This window comes from Pezoporus occidentalis, unplaced genomic scaffold (genome assembly GCF_034315485.1).
Source record: "Pezoporus occidentalis ecotype Australia unplaced genomic scaffold, CSIRO_AGI_Poc_V1 ctg68, whole genome shotgun sequence".
In the NCBI taxonomy this organism is placed as follows: Eukaryota; Metazoa; Chordata; class Aves; order Psittaciformes; family Psittacidae; genus Pezoporus; species Pezoporus occidentalis.
In genome coordinates this window covers 2,468,826-2,495,223 of record NW_026916030.1, presented here as the reverse complement: position 1 = coordinate 2,495,223, position 26,398 = coordinate 2,468,826, and the positions used below count along the sequence as shown (strand labels likewise).

Genomic DNA, 26,398 nt, shown 5'->3' with positions numbered 1-26,398 from the left:
GTAAATAACACTCACTCTCAGTGAAGCAAACGTGCTGGGCTCAATGTGCAGGGCTGGGCACTGCAGGCAGGGACATGCTCACTTGGTTCCTGTCAGTCTGATTCTCAGGACAGTGCTTCTTCTGTCTGCATTCTGTCTTCAACAAGACTGGTGCATTGAGCATGTTTAAAGAAATGTTTTTAAAGGTGGCAATTTAAGGCAGGTGGCCTTTCTGTTTCCGGCAACACCTTCACTTTCTGAATTGCTCTTTTTCATTACTCCGGGCAGACTAAAGGGGTTGTCAATACAGCTGTTTCTGCAGCAGTCCAGGCTGTTCGAGGCAGAGGACGAGGTGCTTTAACACGAGGAGCATTTGTTGGAGCAGCTGCTGCTACTGGCTACATAACACCAGGTAAGGCATGACACTGATACCCAATGACAAAAGATACACACAAGAAAATGTTAATGAAATGTTCCCTTTGTGGTTCCCCTTACTTTCCAAAGTGTCCATTGTTCTTTGTGACTCTACATGTCTGGCTTGTAGGTGACATTTGAAGGGAATCTAGACATTGTGTTTACTTGGAATAAGAACCACAGATTTTCTAAGAATGAGATGCTGGAGATTCCTTTGTCAAAGCAAATCCAGTAGCTTCCAAAAACTAAAATTTCATTCCTCATCCTCAGGTTTCTGGATTACAGCATGAGCTTAATTGTAGCCTTTGGCAGTTCACATGTACTGATAGCACAGCCCTGCTGTTCGGTAGACTTGCTTCCTGGCACAGTCGACAGCATGTCGCCTTCATTGTTCCTGTATGTTCATATGATTATAAATATTAAAACCCAGTAATTCATTTTTAATGGCTGTTAACATTGTTTTTGGAACTGTCTTTCTGCCTGAGGAGTCATTTATGAGACACTTTAACCTGCCAGGGGCATGCTTCTTGCCAGCGTGGAATTACTCCAGAAAGAAGTTTAATTTCCCAGTCGCTGGAGTTGTTAAGCTTTTCTTGGCCTTGGCCTTCACAGATTATTTCTCTTCATCCCCATTTTTTCTCAGATATCTCTTGCATTCTGTGATGGACACAAGCAATCACATGAGAAAAACCACTGTAAAGCCTTCATGAACTACTGAGATATAGTAACCAAGACACATGTTAACCACTCCTCCTTTTTGGCTCATTCCAGTCATGCTTAGCTCTTTGGGGAAAAAAGGCTGCTGCTGTTTGCCTCTAACTATTCAGCTGCCCTTTGTGAAACTTACTGTTAGAAATGACAATTCACTAGAATTCACAGCTTTCTTGAGGTGCTGTGGTACCTGCATCAAGCATCGAGCATTTTCTAATGGAAGCTGACAAATATGGCTGTTCCCTGCATTTGACTGCATATGTAGTTTAGGGTATTTTTTTATTGGCAAATAGGGGATGTTTGGGTCATGCCAGCTCTGACAGTGCAGACTTGAGGGCTTCAGCTGCAAGACAGTGCTAAGGAAAAGCAATACAGCATTTAACTGATGCTGAGGCTTAAGAAGGTCATGGGGAGGAGGCTTGTTCTTCAAGCCAAAATGCAGAAAGATGTGAATGTTCTCAGCAATATTTATATGTATCAGTGCTTGGGTATCTTGTGGCCCTGCTTCATGTCCCAGTAGGGGTCTCTCCCTGTGTGTTGGTGTGCAAACACTGATCATCTTCAGGTACTGAAGGAAATGAAACCCACCCCTTCTGTGTTTGTGTTGCAGGCTACGGAGCACCGTATGGGTACAGTACAGCCGCACCAGCTTACGGTATGTATAGCCCAGTAATTAACACATTAGAAATGATACTGTATCTGTTGTGGCAGTCCAAATGTGGCAGTCCAAGGAGAAAGTCAAAGAGATTCAAGCTCTTAAAACCATGACAACAACACCACTTTTATGCCATAACCTTGTGGTTCTTTTTTGGTTGGAGTAGCTTTTCTGCCTATGCTTTGCCTGATTCGTGGAAGGACTGCTTGTTCTAATTGCCTGTTCCCTTTCATACTGAAATTGAAGTAGTTCTCTTACTTTTTACAGCCAATATGTGCTCCATTCAAAGACTACCGAAGGGCCTATTTCAGCATCTCTGTCCTGTGTTTACCTAAATGGCATTACAGTAGCACTGGCAAAATGTTTGTCCCCAAGCGTAAGTGGCTTGTGGACAAAGCTCCCTTAATGCCATCAATTCCATAAAGTTTATGTGTATACCCCCACCCTGATGCCCCTGCAGGCTAAAACACTGCTGCTTGGGACAAGCAGAATGGGTTCTGTGTAGTTTGTACTGTCAGCCATCCAGCCACAAGGAAGCTAGGATGTGACTATTCACCACAATGCTTTTTACCAAGAACCACAGCGATATTAGGCTGGCAAAGCACTGGCTTCATCCAGACTGTATCAGAGAGCTATGAGGAAGGGTTTTTCTTAACTCAGCTTCTCCCTCCCCACTGGCTGTTCTTATGCTGGACTAACAATGCACACTTCTAACCGGCCCTTTTGGTTACTTTGAATGAGGTTTATGTGGCAATGGGAGCAAAGCCATTTGGAGTCAGTGATATGTCCTGGCACATGGAGCAAGCCCTCTCCTGTGCAGGGACTGGGGGAAGCCCAGGACATTTCCAGGCCTGTGTTTTTCATATGGGAAACTAAGCCTGCATTTTGCTATCAATTTTCTGGCTTTTATAGCATTTGGAGTACTGGTTCCTCTCAAATTTGTATAGTTTGGGCAACACCAACTCCCCTGATAGCATTATAAAAGTTAAAAATACTTTGAAACATAGATTTCCTGACTTTATTTTAGAGGTCTGACCTATAAACAGGGGAGGAACGCTGCTGCTTTACTGAAAATGTTCACTTTGCTTGTCTAGGACCAATAGGTCCTACTGCACACTGCTGCAGTGGGAAGGGAAGGGAGAACAGCCCCAGGGGCTGTGCTCACAGTGGGGGATTCTCCTTTCCAAAGTGAAGTTGACTTGTAGAACTCCTGCCCTATGGGCTGGGCAAGTGCTGTGACAGAACAGCAGCTGGCAGCAGGGCTGCCCCACTCAGCACTCTCTCTTGTGTTGCATTACACAAAGAACAGCTACATGTTTTCTCAAGGAAAAATGAAAGGGCTTACTAAAATGAGTAAGATGATTTAGGGCTAAGATGAGATGTATCTGCATGTGTGTGTTTTTACAAGCAGCTATACAGTGATGTAAGAGGAACGTAATTGTTACCAACTCTCCTTGTAGCTTTTTGTGCCTTTCTCATTCATTCTGTTCTGTGTTTTTTCTCATGATGCCTATTTTGGGAGCTGGGTTTTTATCACTTAGCTGTGTATATGTGACATATCACTGACTTCAAAGCATTGTGGAATTGAATGCCCCCATTTTTCACATAAAGAGTTTCTGTTTTTAATGTCCTATGATTGTGATGCGAAGTCCTGGGATAATGCTTTTTGGCTGTAAGGTAAACATGTCTCTTTGCCTTTGTAAGCTGTTGCATGTTGGGAAACTTCACTTTGATCATCTGGTGCTCTGGAATACCTGCTGTTGCTGCTTTGTGATTTCTAAATGGACATATAGGTTAAATACTAGAATTTAAATAGGCAAGATTTTAAAAAAACAAATCACCATTTAATTATGCAGAAGTCTGTGAGGCCACAAGAACTCTCTAATAATCATGAAATCAGGCAGATATTAATCTTTCCAGATTTGCCACTTCAATACAGGAGAGGAAATGCAGAATAATGAAGCAGATGCAGCATTTACTGTAGGTGCTTGATTTCTGGCTGACCTAGCTGGATGCTTATCAGAACTGCTGAACAGTTTCCCTGTGAGTTTGCTTTTACACACAGCAGTGCCTGTCTAGATTACCTGCAGTTGTAACTGACCTGTGATATTAGCTCAGAACACTGGAGGAGATAGTAGAGTTTAGTTATCGTAACGATTATGAAGCAGAGCTTCAAGTCCAACTGCACGCTCTGCTTTTGAGAGTATTGCTTACTTAAATATTACCAAACACCAGGACAAAAGCAAAGGTTAAGCTAACCATCTGTTTGAAATAGTGCCAGTGTCAAAGTGTTTCTGTTTGTGGGACTCTGCACCCTAAAACCACATTGATTGACTGATCTGGAAAAGGTTAATGAGAACACAATTGTACACTCTTATCTGACTTTCTTGGATCACTGATTTGGAGTCCTCTCCCTTTCTTTTCTCTGTAGGTTTACCCAAGAGAATGGTTCTGTTACCAGTTATGAAATTCCCAACTTATCCTGTTCCCCACTACTCATTCTTTTAGCAAATGGCAGAAGCTAATTCCCACTGATTGAACAACACAGTACAGTACAGAATGTTAGAAGAAAAAAAGCCTTTTTATCCTGTTTTCTTTGAACACATACTTGAGCAAAGTCATTTGTAAAGAAACATCTTTTTCCTACTTTTTGATTTTAACAAAATGCAAATTTAGTTCTCTAAAACTTGAAAAAAAAACAATGTTCTGTGAAATGTTACCTCATTTTCAAATAACTTATACCAGCCTTCTGTTATAGGGAAGAACTAGAAGCTTAAATCTTACGTTTTAAATGAAGTATCCGATTATGTAAAATTAAATTTGTGAAGGATGTATAGAATATAAAACACTGATCACAAATAAACTGTTTTGTTGTAACACGAGAGTACTGCCTGTTTCCTCATGCAGTCACACAGATCCAGTTAATGACTGTACTTGTGGTAGGGTTATTAAATGCAGGGCAGAGTTCTTTAACAAATAAAAATAGAATAAAAAAACCCAAACCAAACCTCCACAATAGCAACTTTTCAGTTAACATTTAACTTTGTAAATACTATGGTGTGTAATAAACTTAGTAAAATATTGGCTAAAATATTGTTTTATCTTATTTTTTATAGTTAAGCATCAGTACCTGAGTTTCCTTTATAACCTTTAAATCAGCAAACTTTAACTGTGATTTCAGGCACAGTCTTAATTATCCAAGAAGGCTTTTCACTTGCACACACTGCAAAACAAGCAGAACAAAGGGAATTAAGCTCAGACTGTCTCTGCATTAGGTCGCATTCTGTGAAACAAGCACTAAACAAAGGAAGTTCCCACAAAAGGACTCTTGTATGTAATTCCAGGGACACACAGTTCAGTCCGTATTGCCCAGAGAAAGGACAACAATAATGTTACAATCAGGTTCTTTAGAGCTCAAAAGCTGCTTTTTTCCATTCTTTTCTGTTTTTTTTTTTAAAAAAAAAAAAGAAAAAAATAAGAAAAAACAAATTGCACTTGTTCTTGTGGCCTTCTTCACTTTACGATTGTCTGCCCACCCTTGATTTTCCATCCACCATTTCTACAGAAAGCATTTTAGTTGTCAATCTTGTATTAAAACAAAGGCATCTCCTTTTCCCCCTTACATTTATAAGAATCTAAAGCAGCAACAAGGTCCCCATGAAAACTTGCTATTTAATTGTCCCAGTTCTTGTTGAGTGCTGCTGTGAAAAGTGACACACTTCAGCCATAGGCCAGTACTTTCTAAGAGTTGGTGCTCAAACCGAAAGACTCCGCTTCCCACCAAGGAGTGTGCGTTCCTGTCTGGAATTCCAGGACAGGCGCCAACTCCGGGCTCTCTCCACCTGTTGTAGAGTTCTGCATAAACTCTGTGGGCTCTAACAAGGGACTCAAGTGGTCTTTATTAAGGTATCACCCCACATCAGCAGCGTTGTTGGTTGCACTTCTGAGGCCTCGCCCGTTGCTTTTCCGTAGGTTTGCTTTAGTTCATGCTCCTTCAAGGAATGCCTTCACACACTGGTTCTCTAACAGATGCTGCTGCCAAGGCAGGGGGAGCTTTTAGATCAAGAGGGTGTAAGAGCAGTGCTTAAAGCAGTGTAAAGTTCCTTCTCCCCTACACCCCCGTTAGAGGGAAAGAAATAGTAGAAAAGCTTATTAAGGGGCAGCTTGTGTAACAGGCTGCTTTTCTGGGATTAACTGAGGTACTTGTGCAGAGGAATGGGTTTGTATCTGAAATGGGTTTCCTTCTGCTGGAGCTCTCACTTTCGTTTGGTGTTGGTGGTACTTTAATAAAAAACGCAGCTCTATTGGCACGTGGTGGCAGCTGTTGTGCCACCAGCCCCAGGTAGTGCCGACACGGAGCAGGGCCTGGGGGATGCGGTCAAATTGAGCAGTGCTCAGAAATCACCATGTACTTTGCTGGCCTATGGATGAAAGGAAGCCATCACGGAGCAGAAAAAGCATGGCTGATAAGAGCCCATTTTTGTTAATCAAATATTCATTAAAGGAATCTTTCCTGTGCACACATTCTTTTTTCCCCACCCCTCTTCTGGAGTTCCCCTGATTGGCAACCATTTGTAGTTTCTTTTTTCCTTTTTTTTTTTAATCCCCCAGATTTGTTAAATTTCAAACCAAATCTTCTCTGAACCAATTCTATACAATGAACAGTCATCAGCCAAACGACTTGTTCCAATTTCAGAAACAAGGAGGGCGCTATGCTCTTTTCCAACATGATGGCAGTCATTTCTGATGATTTATAGAAGTCATTCTTTATTTTTTGTCATTTGTTGGGAGTTACTAACCACATTGTAAACTTGCCCCCTTGCTGCATATTTTACATTTCTCTGCTTTACTGAAATATGAATGAGCTGTCAGTTCTTTGTTTAGAAAGTGGTAACCTTGGAAGTGGTAGATGTTTCAATACCTTCAAAGAATTCAAAGTGCCCATTTTACAATGAAAATTCCACTTGCAGCTGAAAGAGCAGAGAAATTTAAATGGAGCTTCAACTTCAGCCAGTCTCTTGGAAATTAACGTGAAGTTTTTGCTTCTCTGCTCTTCTCCCACTGTAGGTGGTTTTTTCATTGACAGTCCCTATTGCCAGCCTCTCAGCATCGCACCTTTTATTATTCACTTGGGCCCTCAAGATTTCTTCTCTGACTTCTAGAACCATCAGGTTGTGTGGCTCGAAATGGCATTTTGTACATGTCTTAAAAGCAAGAACAAACGTGGCTCGTTTTGAGGTTTCTCAACTTCAGACATGGAATCTGAGCTTTTTTCCTTTTTTTTTAAAGTGTTTTTTCTCACTTCTTGAACTTTGTTCCATTTAATGAAAAGCAATACTTACTCCAAGCCACAGTCCTTTCTTTGGGTACATAGCAATAGATGTGTATATACTGCTGGGTATCTCTTTACACTAGAAGGGAAAGACTGGTGTGTTGGGGGGGGGGAACCAAACACCAAACCAAGAACAGACCTTGCCGAGTGCCTGCTTGAAGCAGAATCCTGTGTTTGCTTTTGCTACTGAAGTACTTCAGAATTTTAATACTACAACTGTATTTGCATGTTTCCTATAAAAATTGCTACAAGGACTTGCAATGGGCACTCTGCAGCAGTAGTGCTTTGTACCATTGCACATGTCAGCAGACATGAAATGTAGCAAAAAGGCAGGAGAAAAAAGTAGAATATATATTTTTTCCAAAATCGAATTAAAATGATATATTCTCTCTCTCTCTTCCCCACATCATTAATATGAGGCACAAAAAGGGTAGGCCTGAACATGACTTTCAAATGGGTTGCTTTTGTGTCTCTTAAAATCACCGCCAAATGATAGGAAAATACAGTATCTGGTAAACAGCCAGTTCAGAAAACTTCTGCTCCAAATTTATTGAGGTTTTTTCCTCTTAAGTATTTGTATGTTGATATTTTGGGACTGTGAATCAGCAATAACCGAAAGGTGAATGTTTTTTAAATGGTATTGGAACATATATATGTTGCAGCTTAAGACTTCTAAGCAGTTTTCAGCAGGTTAATACCACTTTATTCTCATTCTCTCCGGACCTTCATAGCCATATGCACTTGTATAAAATAAGCAGAAATGTAGTGACTCTAAGCTGAGATCGTGATATAAAGGTAAGAGATTTTATTTTCAGCTTAAAGAATATTTTTATTGTTTTTCCTAAAAATCTCCTATACCTGTGACAATCTTGCACGTGTTTATTATGTCTTGTTTAACTAAATGTTTGAACAGGTAATACCTAGGTCTGAATGCCAACTTTGTCTTTTTCAAGGCCACTTCAAATACTCCCATTTAGTTAGAAAATATTACTTTTAAAAAATTGATTTTATCAACAGACTGTTCTCCTTCAAGTATTTTTCTCTTGTGTAGCATAAAAAGCTGTATTGCTGCTGCTGTGTCAGGCACTGCATTCCTTGCATACCTGTGGAAAACACTGGGTAGGTACCAAAGCCACGGCCATGGCCTGCACTGAATCCACCCCCTGGTTATAGGTATGTGGAATGAAAATGAGAAGTGGCATGTGTGATACTATCTAACAAGGAGAAAAATTAATTCCCTAAACTATTAGAGCTAACCTCCAAATAAAGAATGAAAGACTTTGATGATACTGCAGTTAAAATCTGCAGAGATCAAATGACATTAGGCCAAATTAATCCATGAAGCAGCCAGGTTTGCTTTCCTCCTGTGGGCACAGTGGGAGGAGAGGAAGGCAGGCGGGTGGTGATTGCACTCGGCATGAATCATTTGCTGAGCCGTGGTTCTAAAGCTAGAAATCAGGATACAGCCATCCATAAATAACTGTGTTCAGTTCTGTAATAAATGTTTTAACAAGTGTTTTACTTGGATTAAAATGGGTTTGGATTATGACCTATATGGTGCACACTCTATGTGTTTTACAGTAGTTTTAAAATACTGTTTTTTAATTTGCCTTTATATAACCTTCCGTTATGCAAAGTTGCACAGTGCAGTGCTGCACCACTGCAGTACCTGAAGTTGCTGGAAACAACTTTTTTAATATAAAAATGGTTTAATAAAAAAGCAAAAGGGAGGGAATTGGTGATGCTGCATTAGCATTTTAGGGTCTCTGTTCAGAGAGGAAAGTGTCTGAAACACCCGACTGATAACAGTTAAAACATTTGGTATAAATTAAGTAGTAGTCTATCAGGCCCGAAGCTTCTTGTTTTGCATCAAAATGTAACAGCAAAAATAAACTGTATTTCATTTCATTATTGAAACATCAGATTCACTAAATAACTGCATGTGTAGGTTTATCCATAACTCAGGGTATGTCTGGATAGAATTCATAAGCTGATACAGAAAGTTGTTAAGTATTGTTAGCTTTGCTGCTGTGGGCAGAAACCTGACCTTGCAGGTGGCCCATGAGTTGGCACCCATGGGACCACATCACCATTTGGTTACATTTGCAGCTGCAACTGATGAGCCATCAGAATGTCCTTCCCGCTCTGTGGGGCAGGTTTTCAGCTGCTGTTATCTTCAAGGTGCAAACCTGGGTCTTGGGCTGAAGCTCACTTAAAATTCAGCCCATTCTTCCAGCCTGTCAGGCTAAGCTGTCCTGATTGTGGAGCAGCAGGCTGCTCCAGCTCCTTCAGCAGACAGGAGTTTAGATGCGTCAGGGCAATGTTAAGGTGCATTATAATGAACTTCTCTCAAGTATTCCTTTCCTAGCTTAACTGATGTCAGTCTGACAAGCACTGTCCAGTTCAAGGACTGATTATTAAAATGTCTTGCTGGCTCTTATTTGATCTGCTTCTTTGTGGCTTGTACTTGGCAGCTTAATCCATTTGTATTGATTTCCATCAGAACTGCTTTGACTGTGAATTTCTGTATTTTTCTGTCATCACCCTTTTAGCTCTTACAGTCCAAAGCATTCCACTCTGCTGCTTTCAAATTCTCACTTTGTTGTACCTTCTGTTGGAATCAGTGATAAGCTCCTAAGGTGCAGGATTTCCTCGGAACCTGTCTCACTGAAAATGGAACTTGAGCAAAACATTCCCATATTGAAGTGTCATGGATGCAGGCTCCGTAAGTGCCAAAGAGCTTGTTGGCATGGGAGAGAGCAGTTAATTTCTGACAGCAGGTTTTAATCTAACTGAAATACCAAGCTATTATCGGATGAGTAATTTGGGTAACGTCTGCTTGATCAATATTGCAATAAGCACTGTTTTGCTAAGGCAGAACTAGAACTCCTTTCTTTTGCATAATACTTGCAAGTTTCCTTTTTGAAGCCTTCTCACAGGAGCATGGTCTGAAGTGCCTTTTCTGTGAGATCAGAGGTCTGGTTTATGGCTACTAAGTTCTGTATGTCTGGATATACCCAACAGGCAAATATGTAAACCTGGCTCTGTATGCTTGGTGCAGCTGCTAGTGTCACTGCCTATTTTGTAGCACCTTCTCAGTGAAGCAGAAATGCTATTTTATAGTTTGAATTTCTGGTTCATGTTAAAGAGTTCTGGAAAAGTTCCTTTCAATTAGTACATATATAAATAGGACAGCAGGGAAAGTCTGTGTCTGTATACTGCCCACCTTAACTCTAGTTTTAGCTAGCCAGATGACAGCATGTATTTTGGGAGATGGTGTCTGGCACTTAAAGGATAAAAAGAAGCCAGAGATTTACAATAACAAATTGACCTGTTAATGTATTGTCTGTACTGGAGGTGAATGGCATTTCCACTGACTTTGGAAGAACAATTGTGAGTTTCAGTGGTCTGCTCTGTTAACACTGAGGACAGTGAGGTTGCTTACACAACAGGGAGATGAAATACAGCCTGTTCCACTGTTACAATAGCATGTTTGCCATTAGCCATGCTTGCATAGAAAACCCACAGTCAGGCAGGTACATGCTTTCTCTTTCTACCAGTTTGTGTTTCATGGACCACATGTGTGGAGATGTGTGTCAAATCAGCCTGCTGCACTGTCTGATGGGGTCTGAAGTGCCCCAGCTGGACAGCAGGTCTCTCAGGCCCATCTTCCCACCAGAGAATTTAATCCCAGTTGAGTTCTTATACCATCGTAGCACTGGTGTGAGAACAGCATTGGTATGACCTTGTTGTGAGATCATGTATTCTAGAAGCAGTCTTTTCCTTTGTTTTGAAACAGGTGAAAGCTAGATAGACGTACTGTTTAGGAATTAGCACGACTTGAGAAGACACCCAGTGCTATTGTACACAGGGTACACGTCAGCTGGTAGCTCCTCTATGAAAGTGCACAGTTCTGCAAGGAGTTGGCACCTCCATTTCACCAGCTGCAGGGTCAAAACTGGAGTTTTAAACAGCAGTCTTTACAGATGGGAATGCTGAAGTACTGTGTGCTGCTAACGATACCTCAGCAGTTTCTCCCCCAGTGGGTGTCATCTTCCCAGATGCAACCATGAATTTTTAAGAAATAAGGTACTTGATAAAATCTCACTTTGCCCTATGAGATTTCTCCAGGCACGTTTCTATCTACGTAAGGTTTTAAAGGGAACCAGATTGGTTTGGAGAGCTTGGCTAGCTGGAAGCATGGTACGTGATCCTTCCTGCCATCGTGCCCTCTCGCTTGCTGTCTTAAGCACACATTCAGGAGCTGGAACATGGTGACCCAATTCCTGGGCATTGTGCCAGCTGGATGGAGGGAGGCCAGCCTGTACTCATGAAGGGAATGTGTAACATCCAGCCTCTGTTGCCCAAGCGAATTCTGTTGGACACAGTGCACAATCCAACCCTCACAAAGGCAATTTAGTGCCTGGGTAGGTGGCTCCTAATCTGTCTAATTTGCTGTCATGTAGCCAATGTGAGCTAATGAATGATTCAGCAATTGTCATGGCTGCCACTTAATGTGCTGTAAACCTGCTACTGCGACTTCCACTGCAGCTAAATACCTCTGCTTCTGTGAATGCTTTTCTCCTTCACTGCCTTTCTGATCACCTTCTAACACCCCAGTAAATAAGTGTTTCTAGATTCTTAAAAACCTTTAATCAAAAGCTTCAGAGAAACAAGTTTTCCTACAAATATTTCAACTTACTCATGTGCCAAGGGACTATTTCTACTCATTTACAAAGATCTGTGAAAACTACTCTAGTATCTCTGATCTCTGGAGACTAGGAGTCTTTCTTTGAGAACACTCACCTTCTGGTAGGAAAAAAAGATTTAAAGTGTATCTCACTCAATACTGTGCCCTGTAGCCACTGAAAGAACTTAACTGGGGTAAAGTGTACAAATCTAACATTATTTGAGGCTTTTTCTTTCATTTAACTATTGAGAAAAATTTCCATGGACCACAAGTTCCTTTACAGTATTAGGAAACAGAAAATGAGAGAAGAGTAGCACGAGGATTTTTCACAGGGTCTAGGAAAAAAAGTATCTGTTTGCTGGCTGGTGACTCTGGGACATCAATCTCCTGGCACTTCCAAAACTCTAAGATAGCAATAAATATGAGCAGCTCTAACCTATCATCCCTGATCCAGTCCCAGCAGTGTCCTGAGAGAGTATCCCTTGCTTCACCTGCAGTTCTGCATCTGCACTTCTGAGAGCCCCACAGATCATCATAGTCTAGATGTGGGACTCCCAGACATCTCTACAGAACTGTATAAATGAAGAATACAGTATTTCAGTCTTTACTCAGACAAAATTGCAGGCTTCCCTCTGCCTCTTGCTTTGTAGGCTAAGATATAATCACTCAGTATTAGAACTGCTCCTGCTTAGCTAAATTCTCTGTAGACAGTTGCCTGTGACTTAAACAAGGGAGAAATACGTCCCAGCTTAGATGAGTTCCAAGTCGCAGCAGCAGCTTACAGAACTGGCTACTATTTCCGGTGGCTCTGGGAAACAGCACAAGAACTCTGCTGCAGTGGATTCTTTTGGCTACACGATGAGTTCAGACTGTTGTTCACAGTTGTGAAGCTGACTAAGACTTCTCTCTGGCATCAAAAGAATGAAAATGAGCTCTCTGCTGGACTCGCTGAGGAGTTCTGTTAAGAACAGTTGTACTGTCTCAAAAAACGGTAACTCAGCTAGAATGCTCAGGACACAGACCCTCTTGGGCTTCCTGCTGAATAAATCTACTGAAAAATGAGATGCTTTATTGACTTGTTTAAAGCAAAGCAAAGGGATACTGTAGTTCCATCTGCTATCTAAGGTATAAGACATAGCTTACTTGTTTCATTCTTCTGTTATAGTACATCTGCCTGTTTCTCTAGCCTGGGGTCTTTTAGAAGATGGTGCTTTTTCTACTAAGCCTGTCTGACATGGTGTGGGCAATGCAATGCCTTACTAAAAGTATCTGTGTGAATTACGTAAAAGAAAGTTCATCATACTGTACAGTTTAAATTCAGTAAAGTGGTTTCTTCCTCCAGTTCCTGTGGCTCCGTGAACCATTCAGACCACATGTTTACCTTCACGTTTAAGAGGAGTTGAATGTCCCAAAGTGCTCTGTGGAGATGTGCAGTTCAAAAGCAAATTTCTTACTTTGGATGTTATTTTATCTTGTATTTGGTGCCTTAACTCTCTACAATCTAAGGTCATATATACTGTACCACAGGTAGTTTAATAGTTAAGTGTGCTTTAAAAGAACCCCCTCAAGCTTAGTCTAAAGCAACTGTGCAAAGACTGAAGCCTTCTCAGGAGGAGAGTTCTCTGCCACATTTAATTAATAATCCATTGATAAACAAGTTGCAAGAACCACAGATCAAGACTATTTATCTGATTTCCAACTTTAAAGGCTTGTGGCAATAAGATAATGAAGGGTGCAGTCTCTTCTATGCTCTGTAAGTAAACACCAACAATACGCAAAATAGCAAGCCAGAATTGCATGTTTGTGAAACAGCCCTCTGGACTGTTATCTTTACTAGAACAAATTACACTAATACTAAAAGGCATTAATTGAAAGTAATTGTCCTTCATTCACTGGTATGGGGGAGTTGCAATGAGTAAGAGTTGCAATTAATTTTTCATTCCAAAAGAGCACATGGGCTTAAGCCTCATTCCTGCCTCTTACCTGGATCTCGAAGCTCCAGGTGCCTTAGCTGCTTTGCAGTTCATGAGGTGTAGTGCAGCTTCTGCCTGAACACTCACTTCTGAACACATCTGGTGCTGGTAGAATGGACTGAGGCAAGAGAGAGAGAGAAAAGAAAACAAATTAAACTGGAATGCCCTCTCCAGTCTTAAAAGTTGAGCATCTGGGACAGGAAGTTGGAGGAAAAGTTGCACTGCCTTTTCCAAGTCCATTATTAGAGTCTGTGGTAAACCAGCAGCCTCAATACACTAAGAACAGGGGGTGATGGTATTGTTTTTCACTTGTTTAAGTAATAACGCAAGAGCTCTGAGCTAGCCACAGAGCAGGCTCAGAGCTGCAAGTGATGTTGCTGCAGGAGAAACGCTGGGGTTTTTTTCCTGTTCAATAAACAAGTCCAGGATGGAAGCTTTTCCAGAGAAGAAATCCAGTGAAAAACCTTGATTTCCTGATACAGCCCTATCCAAAGCAGGGAGACTGCTCCAGGCAGTTTATGTAGCATGCAACTGAATTCTTGGAGGGAAAGGAATAATAGTAATTTCCTCTAGAGGAATACTAGTAACTTATTTTTTCTACAGTGCCCACAGTGTTCTAGACAACTTGCTTTTACACAGAACAGCACGGCAACAAGGGAAAGCAAATACTGCTTCCACAACTACCTGTTGTAACGCACATACTTCAGGTCACCAACATTGGGGTAACTCGTTATGACAAAGAAGGTTCATCTTTGCAGGAAAGCATATTTTGACATTCTGTCCACTTCTATTTTTAAGCTAGAGGGGAGTTAATTCTAGCACTCATCTGTTTCGAAGGGAGTAGAGCAGAAGGTAAATTTTAACTTTGTACTTTGAAGCTGCTATGAGTAAGTTGTTTAACAGTGTTCCATGGGAACAACCTGATGTACTTCATTTTCTTTATGTTCATTTCCACATTCTTAGAAAAGCACAAGCTTGTGTAAGCATAATCAATACAAAGTTACTCAGGGTACTGTGTCATCTCAGCAGTGGACACAAACTGCATCTTCAGTCAACAGGCACATATAAATCAAGCTTAAATAAGAGGAACAGAACATCTTGGCAGGTTTTGCTTTACTACTGGCACTGTTACTATTTAATGATCTATGCATATGGCAATATGTGTATTGCTGCACTCCCAACAGAACCTGTAGTTCTGTATGGGCATCCTGTAAACTAACAAAGTAAAATGTAGTCAGTGTAGGGGAGAGAGTATTCTTCTTTCATTATATCCACAGAGAACTGTTTACAAGCAGACAGAAAGTGATACTGCTCAAAGCAGAAAAATGGTGGGCTGAAGAACAACATTCAGAGCAGTACAGCTTTTGAAAAGCTAGTGATTCTAACTAAATTTTCATTAGTTATGAAAATTCTAATTTGCTGTACAGATTAGTTCCTGTGTTTTCAAACTAGTATCACTGCTTCCCTGCTCAAAATAACAGGATAAAGACCAGTGTAGCTTTCTAGTAACATCTGTTACATGAAAATACAGAAAGCAGAAGCTGTACTGCAGAGAGCATATTCAACTACAGAGCCATTCTCTGGGCAATGCTGCATAATTCAAGAGTGGGTAAATTTGCCTTCAGGGACAACACAACACATAACAGATGCTACAAAAAAAACCAAACAAAAACGAACCACCACAGAAAAAAGCCTCGAAGCTTCGTCCAGTCATACATTTATTCTTCCCTGAAAAAGGGACAAGTATACTCATATGTGCTTAGTGAGTTATACATCAGACACCACAAAGGTCCTTAAGGACACCTTTTAAAGCTAGTCTCCTTTTGGACAGAAAAGGGAGAAAGTTGACTCTGTCTTCCAGTTCCAAAGTGCAGTGTCTTATTTCTGATCCTAACCCTAAGTCAATATTTATTGATCGAACTGACTAAGCTTTTTAGGTCGACAAGCTCTCCACAAAGTAATTCTGTTCTCTCGAGCCTCTGCAGGGGCCAGCAACTGGTGCTTAACTACTACTTCCACTTCTGTATGTCACCTGTCCTCCAGGTCTCCCAGAGCCAGTCTGGGCCACCTGCACTTCCAAGAGAGCAACACTGCTGGGGGGGGGACTGTCAAAAGCACTGAAACACTACAGTGAAGTCTCAATGGGCTGTATGCTTTAAAGTCCTGTCCAGTTCTCAGTGACAAAGTTGAGCATGAAACCTGTACTGCCAAATGTACCAGCCCCTTAAATGAGAAGGAAATCTATGGGAAGCAGTCTTGGAAGTGGAGATTTTGAGGAAAGGCTGGTATTTTTCAGGTCCAACTCATGAGATTTTCCTTTTTTAAATGGTTGAGCTTCCACCCACCAAAAATCACCATCAGTCAAATTAATTAAAACTGTTCCTGCTAATCTGAGCTAAAACATCCCCCTGTGTAACCCAAACCACCATCACCCATCCATCTAAAGAATTCTCAAGCAAAGAATCCTCGGGAGGCAGAGCCCTGCTGAGTCTGCACACTAGGAGGCAGACAGGCAATGTGGCAGTGCAGTATAATGTGACTTTTCTGATGACAATTCTCAAAACAAGGAAAAGACAGGGGCAGTGTTTCATGCTCAGCAAGTTTGTGGATGGAAGGAATGCAATTCTATAAATCACTTGTACTGTATTTCTGTTTCTAGACTTGAATGAATTTCACTTTTCCTTTGTGGGTCAGCACAGTAAAACGTTAAAAGAAAAGGTCTATTTTTCTAAATCTCTCTCACCAATAGGGGTCTGGCCTGTAACCAACAGATGGATATCTTTATCCACAGAGGACAGTGTTTATTTTTACACTAAGATTGGACATGGCATTGAATAAAAAGAATTATGACCTTTGAACTATCTAAACCTTAAATACTATGAACAAATTCTACAAATGAGTAATATGGTGGACAATTCCATCTTTCTTCCCCATAAATCTCTCAGAAGAAGTTACCTAGAATTAAACTTCCAAATGAAGTACCACAGATCCCTGTGGTCTAATTTCAGACTACTTTCAAAATATTTTAAGATTTCTCCCAGTTTTTAATGTGTAGAGAACAACGTTTAAACTATTCCTGACTATAAATAAAGCAACTTCAAATAAAGTAATTTGGCAACAACTGTAGTTATTTATAGCATTAAAAATGTAATTGGAACATTCAAATTGTCTTAATTCGGTAGCAGCTGAGTGGGAAGAAAAATAACTGCACACTGAGTTTTAAATGGAGCTGTATCTACTCACTAGCCAAGAAAGCCTGCAAATGTAAAGAAAATGGAATGCTCTTTGTACATGAAGTTGCTTCCTCACGTGATGCTGTACCCTGTACACTCGGCTTCATTTGGCTTCTGTGTTGTGGTTTGTGTGCCAGCCACTGTTATTAATTGTACACAACACTTAGATCTGCACTGTAATCTTGGTTCATTTGCCACTGATTGTAACCCAATGCTACAGATTTCTCTGTATATAAAACCGTAACCATGTCCCATTTGCTTCCAAGAGCATACAATAAAGGCATCTCTCTGTAAACAGGAATTATGGCCTTATGATTGGTTTGGGGTTTTTTGTTTACAGTGAGGAAATTGGCTTTAAGGTTTTTCAAAGCCTAGGAAGCCAAACCACAGAAGTGCATTTGACTTCAGTCAGGTAACAGGTTCAGCACAAAGGGGAGACAGGCTTCCTAAGGCTGCAGTTTTATCAGAGATGAGTATTAGCAAAGTGGTGACTCCAAGATGTAAACCTAAAGCAGATTTATGCTGCAACAAGCAGAATGCATTCCTTCACAAAGGTGGCAGTGAACAGAGTATACAGGAGTGAAACTGGGCAAGGGCTGCTGCACACAAGTAACCCTGGGGTTTAGCCAATGGCAGCAGTAACAAAAGCCCAGAGAAGGCTGTGCTGGCCAGGAGGCAAGTTTTACCTCAGAATGTAAACTGGACATTTCCTAGGATCTGGCTAATTAGAAAAAAAAAGTATGTCTGTTTTCTTAAAACATAAATTACGTGTATTAAGAATACATAAGGTTCTTTCTCAAACTTTTCTTTTCTCCTGCCCTCTCATTTCACTGTATTTCCTAAACATTAAATTCCTGCTGCCCAAGTTTGCCCTCTGAGGTCTGAAGCAAATCTGAGCAATTTCCTTGTCCAGAGACATGAGGGCAGGAATTGAGGATACCATGGAATTGTGTGGCTGTTCATTGCTTGAGGCTGCAACTCATGGTAAGATTTACTGGAATATACAAGTATGTCCAGCTGCCTGGACTTATAGAACACAGTTTTACTCTAAAAGGGAAGACAGAGCAGTCATCATATGCTCTTACCTTTTCTTTGAAGTATTTTTTCTGGTTTTTAATTCAGAATTTAAAGTCTAAGTGCAGAGCTCACTAATTAAATTCAGAGATCAACCCTGAGGAAGGATTCAAAACTGTTGTGAGCTGGCTGAAGCTGAGATAGCTCTTAATAAAATGAGAAGTATGGAACCCCACACCTTAGCATATATAATTGGAATAAGACAGTGAGAGACTTTTACACTCAACAAAACAGTGTGCAGCCAGCTGAATCTGCTGTTGTGCAGCAAACAAGTCAGTTGTGAAGAGCGAGCTATTGAGGGACCACTGTGCCAAAACCAACTAAACTATGCATCACTTAAAAGTCAGAGCTGCATCAAATATTTAGCAAGTAAGATCCATAAAGGCCTGAATACAGTCAGTTAAGAAAACATCATTAACACTTGGATGTAACAGAGGTCAATTTTACCCTATGTATCAGCCTAGTATCATACCTATGTACATGCTTAATGTTGGTGAGCTTATTAAGAGGTCATTCAGAAAGCTACCTCAGGATTATCATCTCAGAGGTGCTGAGAAGGCTGACAGCTCTTCAGCATAGCCTGGCAACTGCTGGTCAGTGACAGCTAGTGAAATGAGCTGGGTCCACTCCAGGAGCCAGCTGACATTCTGTGGCCTCACAGGAATGAGACAAGGGGTAGATAAGGGAGCAGTGCATGGGAGGAGTAACACAATACCCAGTCTAGACTGATAAAGGAGGTTGGCATGTCCTTTTCACTGCTGGACATCTCCTACTTAAGTTTTATTCCTTTCATGCTGTAGCTAACCTAAACTTGCCCAGACACGCTGTGTCTTGCTTGGGAGAACAGGGAAGCTGCCACGTGTGGCCCCTTGTATTCACTATCGTTACCGCCTCTCTCCACCACCGCCTCCAAATCTCCAGACAATTCCTAGTTTTGTCTACTTTTTCTCAGCACACTGCAGCATCTCTCACTATCAACCTGCAGATGAATGCATGCAGTGAAATCTGCAACAGAAAGCCCCTTCATCATTTCCAGGCCCCTCCCAACACTGCTTGGCCACTCCAGCCCCATCCCTCACTGGCACAGTACTGAAGGGATCCATGCAAAAGGAGCCATCTGCTTACAAAGCAGGATGCCCAGTTCATCTTGCTGTAATCAAAGCACCTTGAAAACGTTTATTTGTTCAGAGAGAAAGTAGGAAAAAAAATATTTAGTGAGTGATATTCATGAAACTAACAAGCAGCCTGTCACTTCCACATGCAAAGAACTGCTGCATCTCCAAGCCGGCCAAAAAAAAAAAAAATCAGAGAACTGGCTCTAGTCTCACTTTACAATAAACACACAATACCAAACAATGGAAGTTTCATGTCCTACTTTCTCTTAATTTCAGCAGCCTGATTTATCAAGATGTCAGTTCCTTTTTTTCATGAATAAACAACAGATCCCAAATGCAAGGTTTTGTAACAGACATTTGGGACAGTGAGGGCGGACAAAAGCTCTTACTTACTCAAAAGCACACCTCTGGCCTGTGTACAGCAAGCAATAAACCATCCCTCACACTGGTCTACTTTGATGCTGGTCTGTTTTAAGAGACTTGCAAAATGGTAAGGAAAAGCAGTTAATGCAGAGGGCAAATAAAGGTCTACTTTCAAAAGAAAAGTAGGATATTTAACAGTATCTCAAACAAGGACATCTATGTTCCCCAGGCTCACAGACAACCTTCCACAAGACTTATAAATGGTTGATGATTCCAGGCTTTCTTCCAAAAAAAACTGTATCAGAAGCAGTATGTCAGCATTTAGGTTTGTGAACACTTAGATGCATGACAGACCAAACCACACCCAACTTGCCACAGGACTGCTAACTGGGTGACAACTATTAGTTAAAGACTTCAGCATGGGATCAATTCCTATTGTTCCACAAAGAGTAAATCCAGAACCAGATTACAAAACTGACCACTGGATGCCAGCTGTGGTGATGTGAATTTCATGCTCAAAATGTGTCCCACAGACTACTGCACTCCCCTTCAGTTCCCCCATCAAGTACCTAATACAAGAGTCTCCCCAGTATGAGAGGGATCTCCATCTCCGCTGCACAACTCCCTGCTGGCACTTTACACTTGCTTGACTATTACCTATCCTTAACGCGGCAAGCCTTCAATAAACCAGACACGTCCCCTTTGCTAAACTAGCACAAATTCTTCATGAACAGCACCCCTCTTTCTGCAAGAATAGGGGTGTCACCTCTCTTGATTGCTCACAACATAATGCTGACTTCAGTTGTTTGCTGCAGGATTTGAGTTCCAGCAAGTCAGCTAGAAAGAATTCTTCTCTTTCCCATTTGCTAAGCTGTAAATTTTCCTTCCTTTTTGTAACCCCAATCCTTGCTACATTCAACTGGAAGAAACTTGAGCTGCTAACGCTTTCAAGGCCTTGAATTAATCTTCACTTTGGGCTATATATTTCAGCATATTTATTTGTGAAGGCTGTGTGTACTCTTGTTAAAATAATACAAAAAGGCCCTTTTTGCTCCAGGCACAAAACAAAAATCTAGAAAGGCATTTGAATCTCAAAAAAAGGTCACATAGCCCAACACAAATAACACTTCCCTCTCACCCTCTCATATGCGTGCTTAGATGCCAACAGATAACCAAAGATGAGATCTCCTGCTTGCAGGAAAAGGCAGACTCAGCCCTGCTGGTTAGGATTTAGTCAAAGAGATTTTAAAAATCTGAGTAACTTCTGATTCCAGGAGAAGAGGGAAGGCTGAAACAGGACAAGATGGCAAACTATAGCCCAGTAAATCAAATTAGGTTGACCTGCAAAGCAGTTCCACCCAAACTCCTTTATTGCTGACACTACAGGTCTTGAGGAAGCAACAAGATTTTTGCATACAGCACATAGTAAGCATGTGGACAGTGGTTGCATCGCACAAGGCAGTTATCCTGGTTTTGAGAAAGATGGTGTTACATGTTGAAGACACAGAACTGTCTGCAGCCTGGGAACTGCAGAGGTCTATGAGTGCCTTAGTTTAGGGTGTGAATAAATAAACCTGAAAAACAAAAATGAGAGCAAATCCCAGTGACTGGAAGAAGGGTGAGGAGAGCTTTCTCCATCTTCTATTAATAGTTATTGCAAAAACCTTCCTTATGCTGGTTAAGATTCAAGGCTTAAATCCCCAGAAAATTAAGGCAAATTGCAAAAAACTGCTCCAAACTGACTTTGAGGACTCCGTTTCCATGCGATCTGGGAAGAAAGGTGCTCTTCCAGAACAAGCCAAGAGCCAGTTTGCAAGCCTCAACCACCAGACCTCATTCCAGGCAATTCCATTTCATCTTGGCAAGAGCACAGGCAGAGCCCTGCCTGCACCCTTCCTGGCTGAGGGGTGGGATCTTCCCTACACAACAGCTTAGCACTTTGAGTTGGAAGCGATAAACCATTGCAGTGATGCCATGGTTACAAAAAAGGGTCTGTCCCTCGCACCTCTGGCTGACCTGTACAGAAAAAGCACTATCACAGATTCCTTGTCATTAGTCCAATCATTTGTTCTGTAAATTTTGTTCTACATATAGCTGAGGGTAATAACCACAAAGCTCCTTAAGGGAGGCATCTGCTTTGAAGCATCTGATAGAAGCACAATGGAACTGGTCTGCCAAGACCGTGATGCATGTTCAAGCAGCTATCTCAGGATATTTTATACTCAATTTCTCACCTTGCTTGCTATGTACAAAAGGCACATGGACTATTCAGACTTGTCTGGGACAATGAGCTGGCTTATTTTAATACTGGAACAAATTAAAAATCACACAGCCAATGCAAAAGACAACTCCCTCCCTTGCAAAAAATAACTAAATTAAAAACCCCAAAGAAACCAGTACAGCCAGATGAGCATATCCCAGATCAGAAACACGCAGCAGTGTCAGGTGAAAGATGACAAACAAACTAAATTCAAGTACACTAAATTATTCTCACTGATTACAAATGAATGAAGCCATGCACATAATTTAGAACTTCCCAGTTATGCTACTTTTACTGGACTCCTCACTCTGTCCTAACCACAGAAGGGAGCAGCACCTGTAACTGACCTTCACTGATCAGAGCAGGCTGTTGTGCTGCTTGTGGATTCTAAAAACAGCCAGTTACTGTAATGCTGAGACTGAAGGCACCCAGGAGCTCCACGGTTTGCTCTTTGTGTCTGTGCTAGCAGCAGACATCTCATCCATAATTCATAGGTCTGGCACAGGATTCCAGAGCTCCTCTAACATGCTGGGTCTTCTACCACACCATGCAAAAAACACCTTAGGGAGACTCAGTTATATCTTAGAAATGCCACCCCTTCCCCACCATACTGGATGAGATCTTGTTCCACAAGTGATTCTTAATGGGATTATGCAGCAGCAGCCCCACCATGCCCTGGGTAGGTGGAGAGCTCAAATATAGAGTACACAACTGTAACAAGCCTTCATTCTCCACCTCTTTCTAATCCACTCACAAGTATTAAATTACCATAAAACCATTTCTTTAAACTAGCATAAGCCTTCAGGGCACGGAAGCCATTAAGCCACTTCCCTCTTTTCCTGTCAGCCAAGAACAGTGCCAAAACCACAGTGGTTTTCTGTGGTATTCTTAAAAGAACTGATAAAACCCCTCTGCTCACATCATGAAAGATGACAGTGGCACAGCACGCAGTCTCATGTCAGCAAGTATTTTACTACCTTTTCTCAGGCACAGAAATTGAATGGAATCTGCAGGGCAGTGAGATAAACTGGCCAGACAGATTAGAAAACCCCATCAGGAGTCATTCGAGTGTCACCTCCCAACATTCATTTATGACTGTGGCTCCAAGGTTACCCTTTACCCTGGATCACACAGGCACCTCTATGCATTAACAGATGCTCACAGCAGGGAGTTTAAACACACAGCTTTTATGTATTCATGGTATACTCTGACTGTACACCCTGCACGATGAGGGCTTCTGCTCATATCTGGCAGTCTGCAAATCTCATAACTTCCACACTTTATGGAGTCTGAGTCTGGAATGGCTGTGATTGCATCTGAAGCACTGCAGAAACTTCCTAAAAATCATTACTTTTGTCACACAGGCTATTGACCATGGTGAACCTCTGCAACATGATAACTAGAACAGTGTGCTCACTTCTATAAAACAACCTGTGTTCTGAATAGTCATCCCCTCCAGAGAGAGCAATGTATAGATTTAAGCTGCACAGTGAAGGCCCACAAGGTGAAACCATGGTATAGCAAAGGAAAAACTGTCACATCACCCCCAACTGTCACTAAAGTCAATAAAGCTGATAAAAACCACTTCTGCCCTAACATTTTAAGTAACCCACAGTTTTCATATTCTGAGAAACTTTTCACTATTATGTGATGAACTTTTGCTATAAAGTTTGCTATAGATCATATCTTAACAAGTATTAGAAAAGCAAGAGAGTAACTCAAAGACTTACAAGTACTTTCAACCAAGTTCAAGATGTATTATAAAAACATCCCACAGATTTACTTCCAGCATGTTTTGTTTTACTACACATGCTTGAATTTTACTATACTTCCTCCTAGCAGATCTTTTCTGTACAAGGACAAAACACAGCTTTCAGAGAAGACTCGTAACAGAATTACATGGAATGCTCTAGTCAGGTAACTACTTGTTTAAGCAGTTTTATTGCTGGTCTGAACTAAACGCTGCTCAATTTGTAAGAAGAATATTCTAAGGCACTACCAGGTGCTCTGCTGGCAAGCCAGTGCAAGCCATTATTCTGAAAGCCCATGGCAACTGGCACCCGAGGGCAAACACCTCTGATGTCAGCACTGCAGCACCAAGACAGCATCAATCCGGAATGCTGGTACATGCTCCTCCTTCTCCCATCCCAAAGCAAAGGAAAATCATAAACCACAAAATAAATAGTGAGGCATATCTGGAAGACACAGTTCATTGTGTCATGTGTCACCCACATCTATTTCAGAGTACTTTTTAGTACAGAGCTTATGGCACACCCTTCTCTTAGAAAAAACTCAACTGGCAATAGTTTATCTCCAAGAAAAACCCACTCAGCAGCTTTTCTACATCACCTACCTACAGAAAATCAAGCTCACAACAGAGTTACCACAAAACCTTTTCATTATAAAAAGTGCAAAGCAGCATTAAAGTACCAGAGTTGTCTACAGCAAAAGGAAGAGTCATAACAATAGAGCTACAGGATGTCTTTACTGCAAAACCATTTTAAGATGCTCCAGTTAATCCCACTGGACTAAGTAGAGCCTAAAGTGTAAAACTTTACTACTCTGCCCCTACCGCTGCAAACTAAGGATGTGACTCCAGAGCAACTGACCCTCAGGCTGGCTGCAGACCTGCCCCTCTCACACGAGCACTGGTGCACGCAGACAGATATCACTAGAAGCCAGTGACAATGTTCACCTGGGAGAGGACTGACCTCTTAGTGCAGCCTGATCATTAGATCAGTTCTACCACACTGTAAATCTGCACCTAATACAACAGAATATACTCATCAGAGTGTGCTTTTTAGCAAAACTGGAGGCTTAGGCCTCATAGAGTTAATCATTAGACAAGCAGTAACTCAGCACACGTTCAAGTGTCCTGAGGCAAAAAATACCAAAGTACAACATGCACCTGCATGAAATGCACCTGCAAACGTTTTCTTTCTTTACCTCCACTCCAGAATATGTAGAATTAATATGACATGCCAAGCAGACTCAATAATACATGTAGGAAGAATAAGACAGAACAAAAAGAAATATCTTGAAATCTGCATTTCTGGCTGGATGCTATCTGGCATCCTGACAGAGTCTGTCTTTATTAATTCATTGCTTGAATTACCTAATTGCTGAATTTTATTAAAATAGATTTTAGCTCTCGCAAAGTATAGAGAGCACTTAATTTACCATTAAAAGATCATTCAACAAAGATGATTTCTGTTAAGAACCCTGCTATTTAACATCGCTCTTTAGACATCTTGCAGGGTCCAGGACTTTTACAGTGCCATCTGCAGCAACTCCATCCATGCCAATTTAGGCCAAACTCTTTAATATAATTACTCAGTCAAAAATGCAAGACATTTCTCAAAATTGGGTAGAAAACTGCTCCTGGAATCCTGAGGGGGAGGTCAGATAACTCATTATCTCCTCATTATCTGAAAATAACTCCTTATCTTCAGGAGCAGAAATCTGAAAAGTTCTATTTACAGTACTTTTCACCTTATGCAAATACATTTGTATGCATTTCACATGTAAACACATAAACTATAATAGTTTTTTTTTTGTCCAGTAGCTCCATTAGTACACAAATAGCTTCCTTTTATGCATCTACACAAGCATTACACCTCAGTGAGTCTAAGATTTATGGAAGCCGATTTTGTTTCATTACTGAAGCTTCTTGTACCTCCAGCATCAGAATACAACCAATGCTCAGCAGAGCCTAGAGCAGGGAGGAGGAAGGAACGGACTGCCCTAACCTACTCAGCAGTTAGTGACCTGATCGGCCTCTTGTTGTGCCGGGTCTCCATGGGGTAAAAGGTACAAGGCAGCCATGCATCACATTACAGATCAGACTGTTCAAGTGCACAGTGCTTTATGAGTTCTCACATCCTATTTCAAAGCTTTCCACTTCAGGAGGCCTCAATTCACCTCTCAGCAAAGCTGGCGCAAGAAAGGCACAAACCTATCTGTATCTGTAACAAGCTGGCGTGAAAATTACCCACTAGAGTAACAGGTACTGATGCTACACAGGAGGAGCACTTGCCACCTTCCTCAACCTGAGGGGCCTACACTGTTGTCTCCAAAGGGCAAAAAAGAGACTATTTAAATGCCATGGAAACTGTCAGGAAATTGACATCTCCACAAAGGCAACACACTACCAAGTTCAGCAGAGGTTTTCCTCATTATCAACCTCCAGCAATTAACATTTTCTTCTGAGCATTTCAGCGCTCTCCAGACAGCAGCACACAGCAGCGCAGATGTCCGCTGAGGAGATCCCACACAGGTGCCATGGGGGAACCGCCACACTGAACCCTTCTGCTCCCCTCTAAAAACAAGATCAGGGGTGGCTCAGCAGCCGGCACCACCCGCCTCCCCACAGCCCCTTTCCCTCAGCGCCGCGCCCTCACCGATGCGTCGCGTCGCGCCTCGCCTTCCACGAAGCGTCCAGTAAACAAAATGGCGCCGCGGAGAGGCTGTCGCGAGCGACGCCTAACGCCCGCCGCGCGAGGCGTCATCTCTCATAGGTTACTCCTGCTGTCAATCAGCACGGCCAGCCTATCAGAGAGCTCGGGGCCTCCGGCTCCGCCCCCCACGCCTCAGAGAGGC

The 26,398-nt window shown here is 41.6% G+C and overlaps 1 protein-coding gene and 1 long non-coding RNA gene across 15 annotated transcripts in view; one reads left to right on the top strand and one right to left on the bottom strand.

The window, feature by feature from the left end:
• The window catches only part of STRBP (spermatid perinuclear RNA binding protein), a 65,636-nt gene extending 48,348 nt beyond the window's left edge, over window positions 1-17,288 (top strand). For 4 of the 11 annotated variants that reach the window (XM_062641022.1, XM_062641021.1, XM_062641023.1 and 1 more), the window contains exons 16-17: window positions 268-391; window positions 1,715-4,184. In XM_062641022.1, the coding sequence (XP_062497006.1) occupies window positions 268-391; window positions 1,715-1,872 (282 nt within the window). In that variant the 3' untranslated portion in view covers window positions 1,873-4,184. The other 7 variants (XM_062641031.1, XM_062641026.1, XM_062641025.1 and 4 more) reach the window with 4 other exon arrangements.
• LOC134175284 (uncharacterized) overlaps window positions 1-26,241 on the bottom strand; it is a 73,619-nt gene extending 47,378 nt beyond the window's left edge. For 2 of the 4 annotated variants that reach the window (XR_009968956.1, XR_009968955.1), the window contains exons 1-4: window positions 26,200-26,239; window positions 24,153-24,238; window positions 13,765-13,872; window positions 4,890-4,982 (exon numbers count right to left, since the gene is read on the bottom strand). This is a non-coding gene — a long non-coding RNA (uncharacterized LOC134175284). Of the gene's footprint in view, window positions 1-4,889; window positions 4,983-13,764; window positions 13,873-24,152; window positions 24,239-26,199 lie in introns of all 4 variants that reach the window. The other 2 variants (XR_009968954.1, XR_009968957.1) reach the window with 2 other exon arrangements.
• Between the last annotated feature and the right edge of the window lie 157 nt (window positions 26,242-26,398).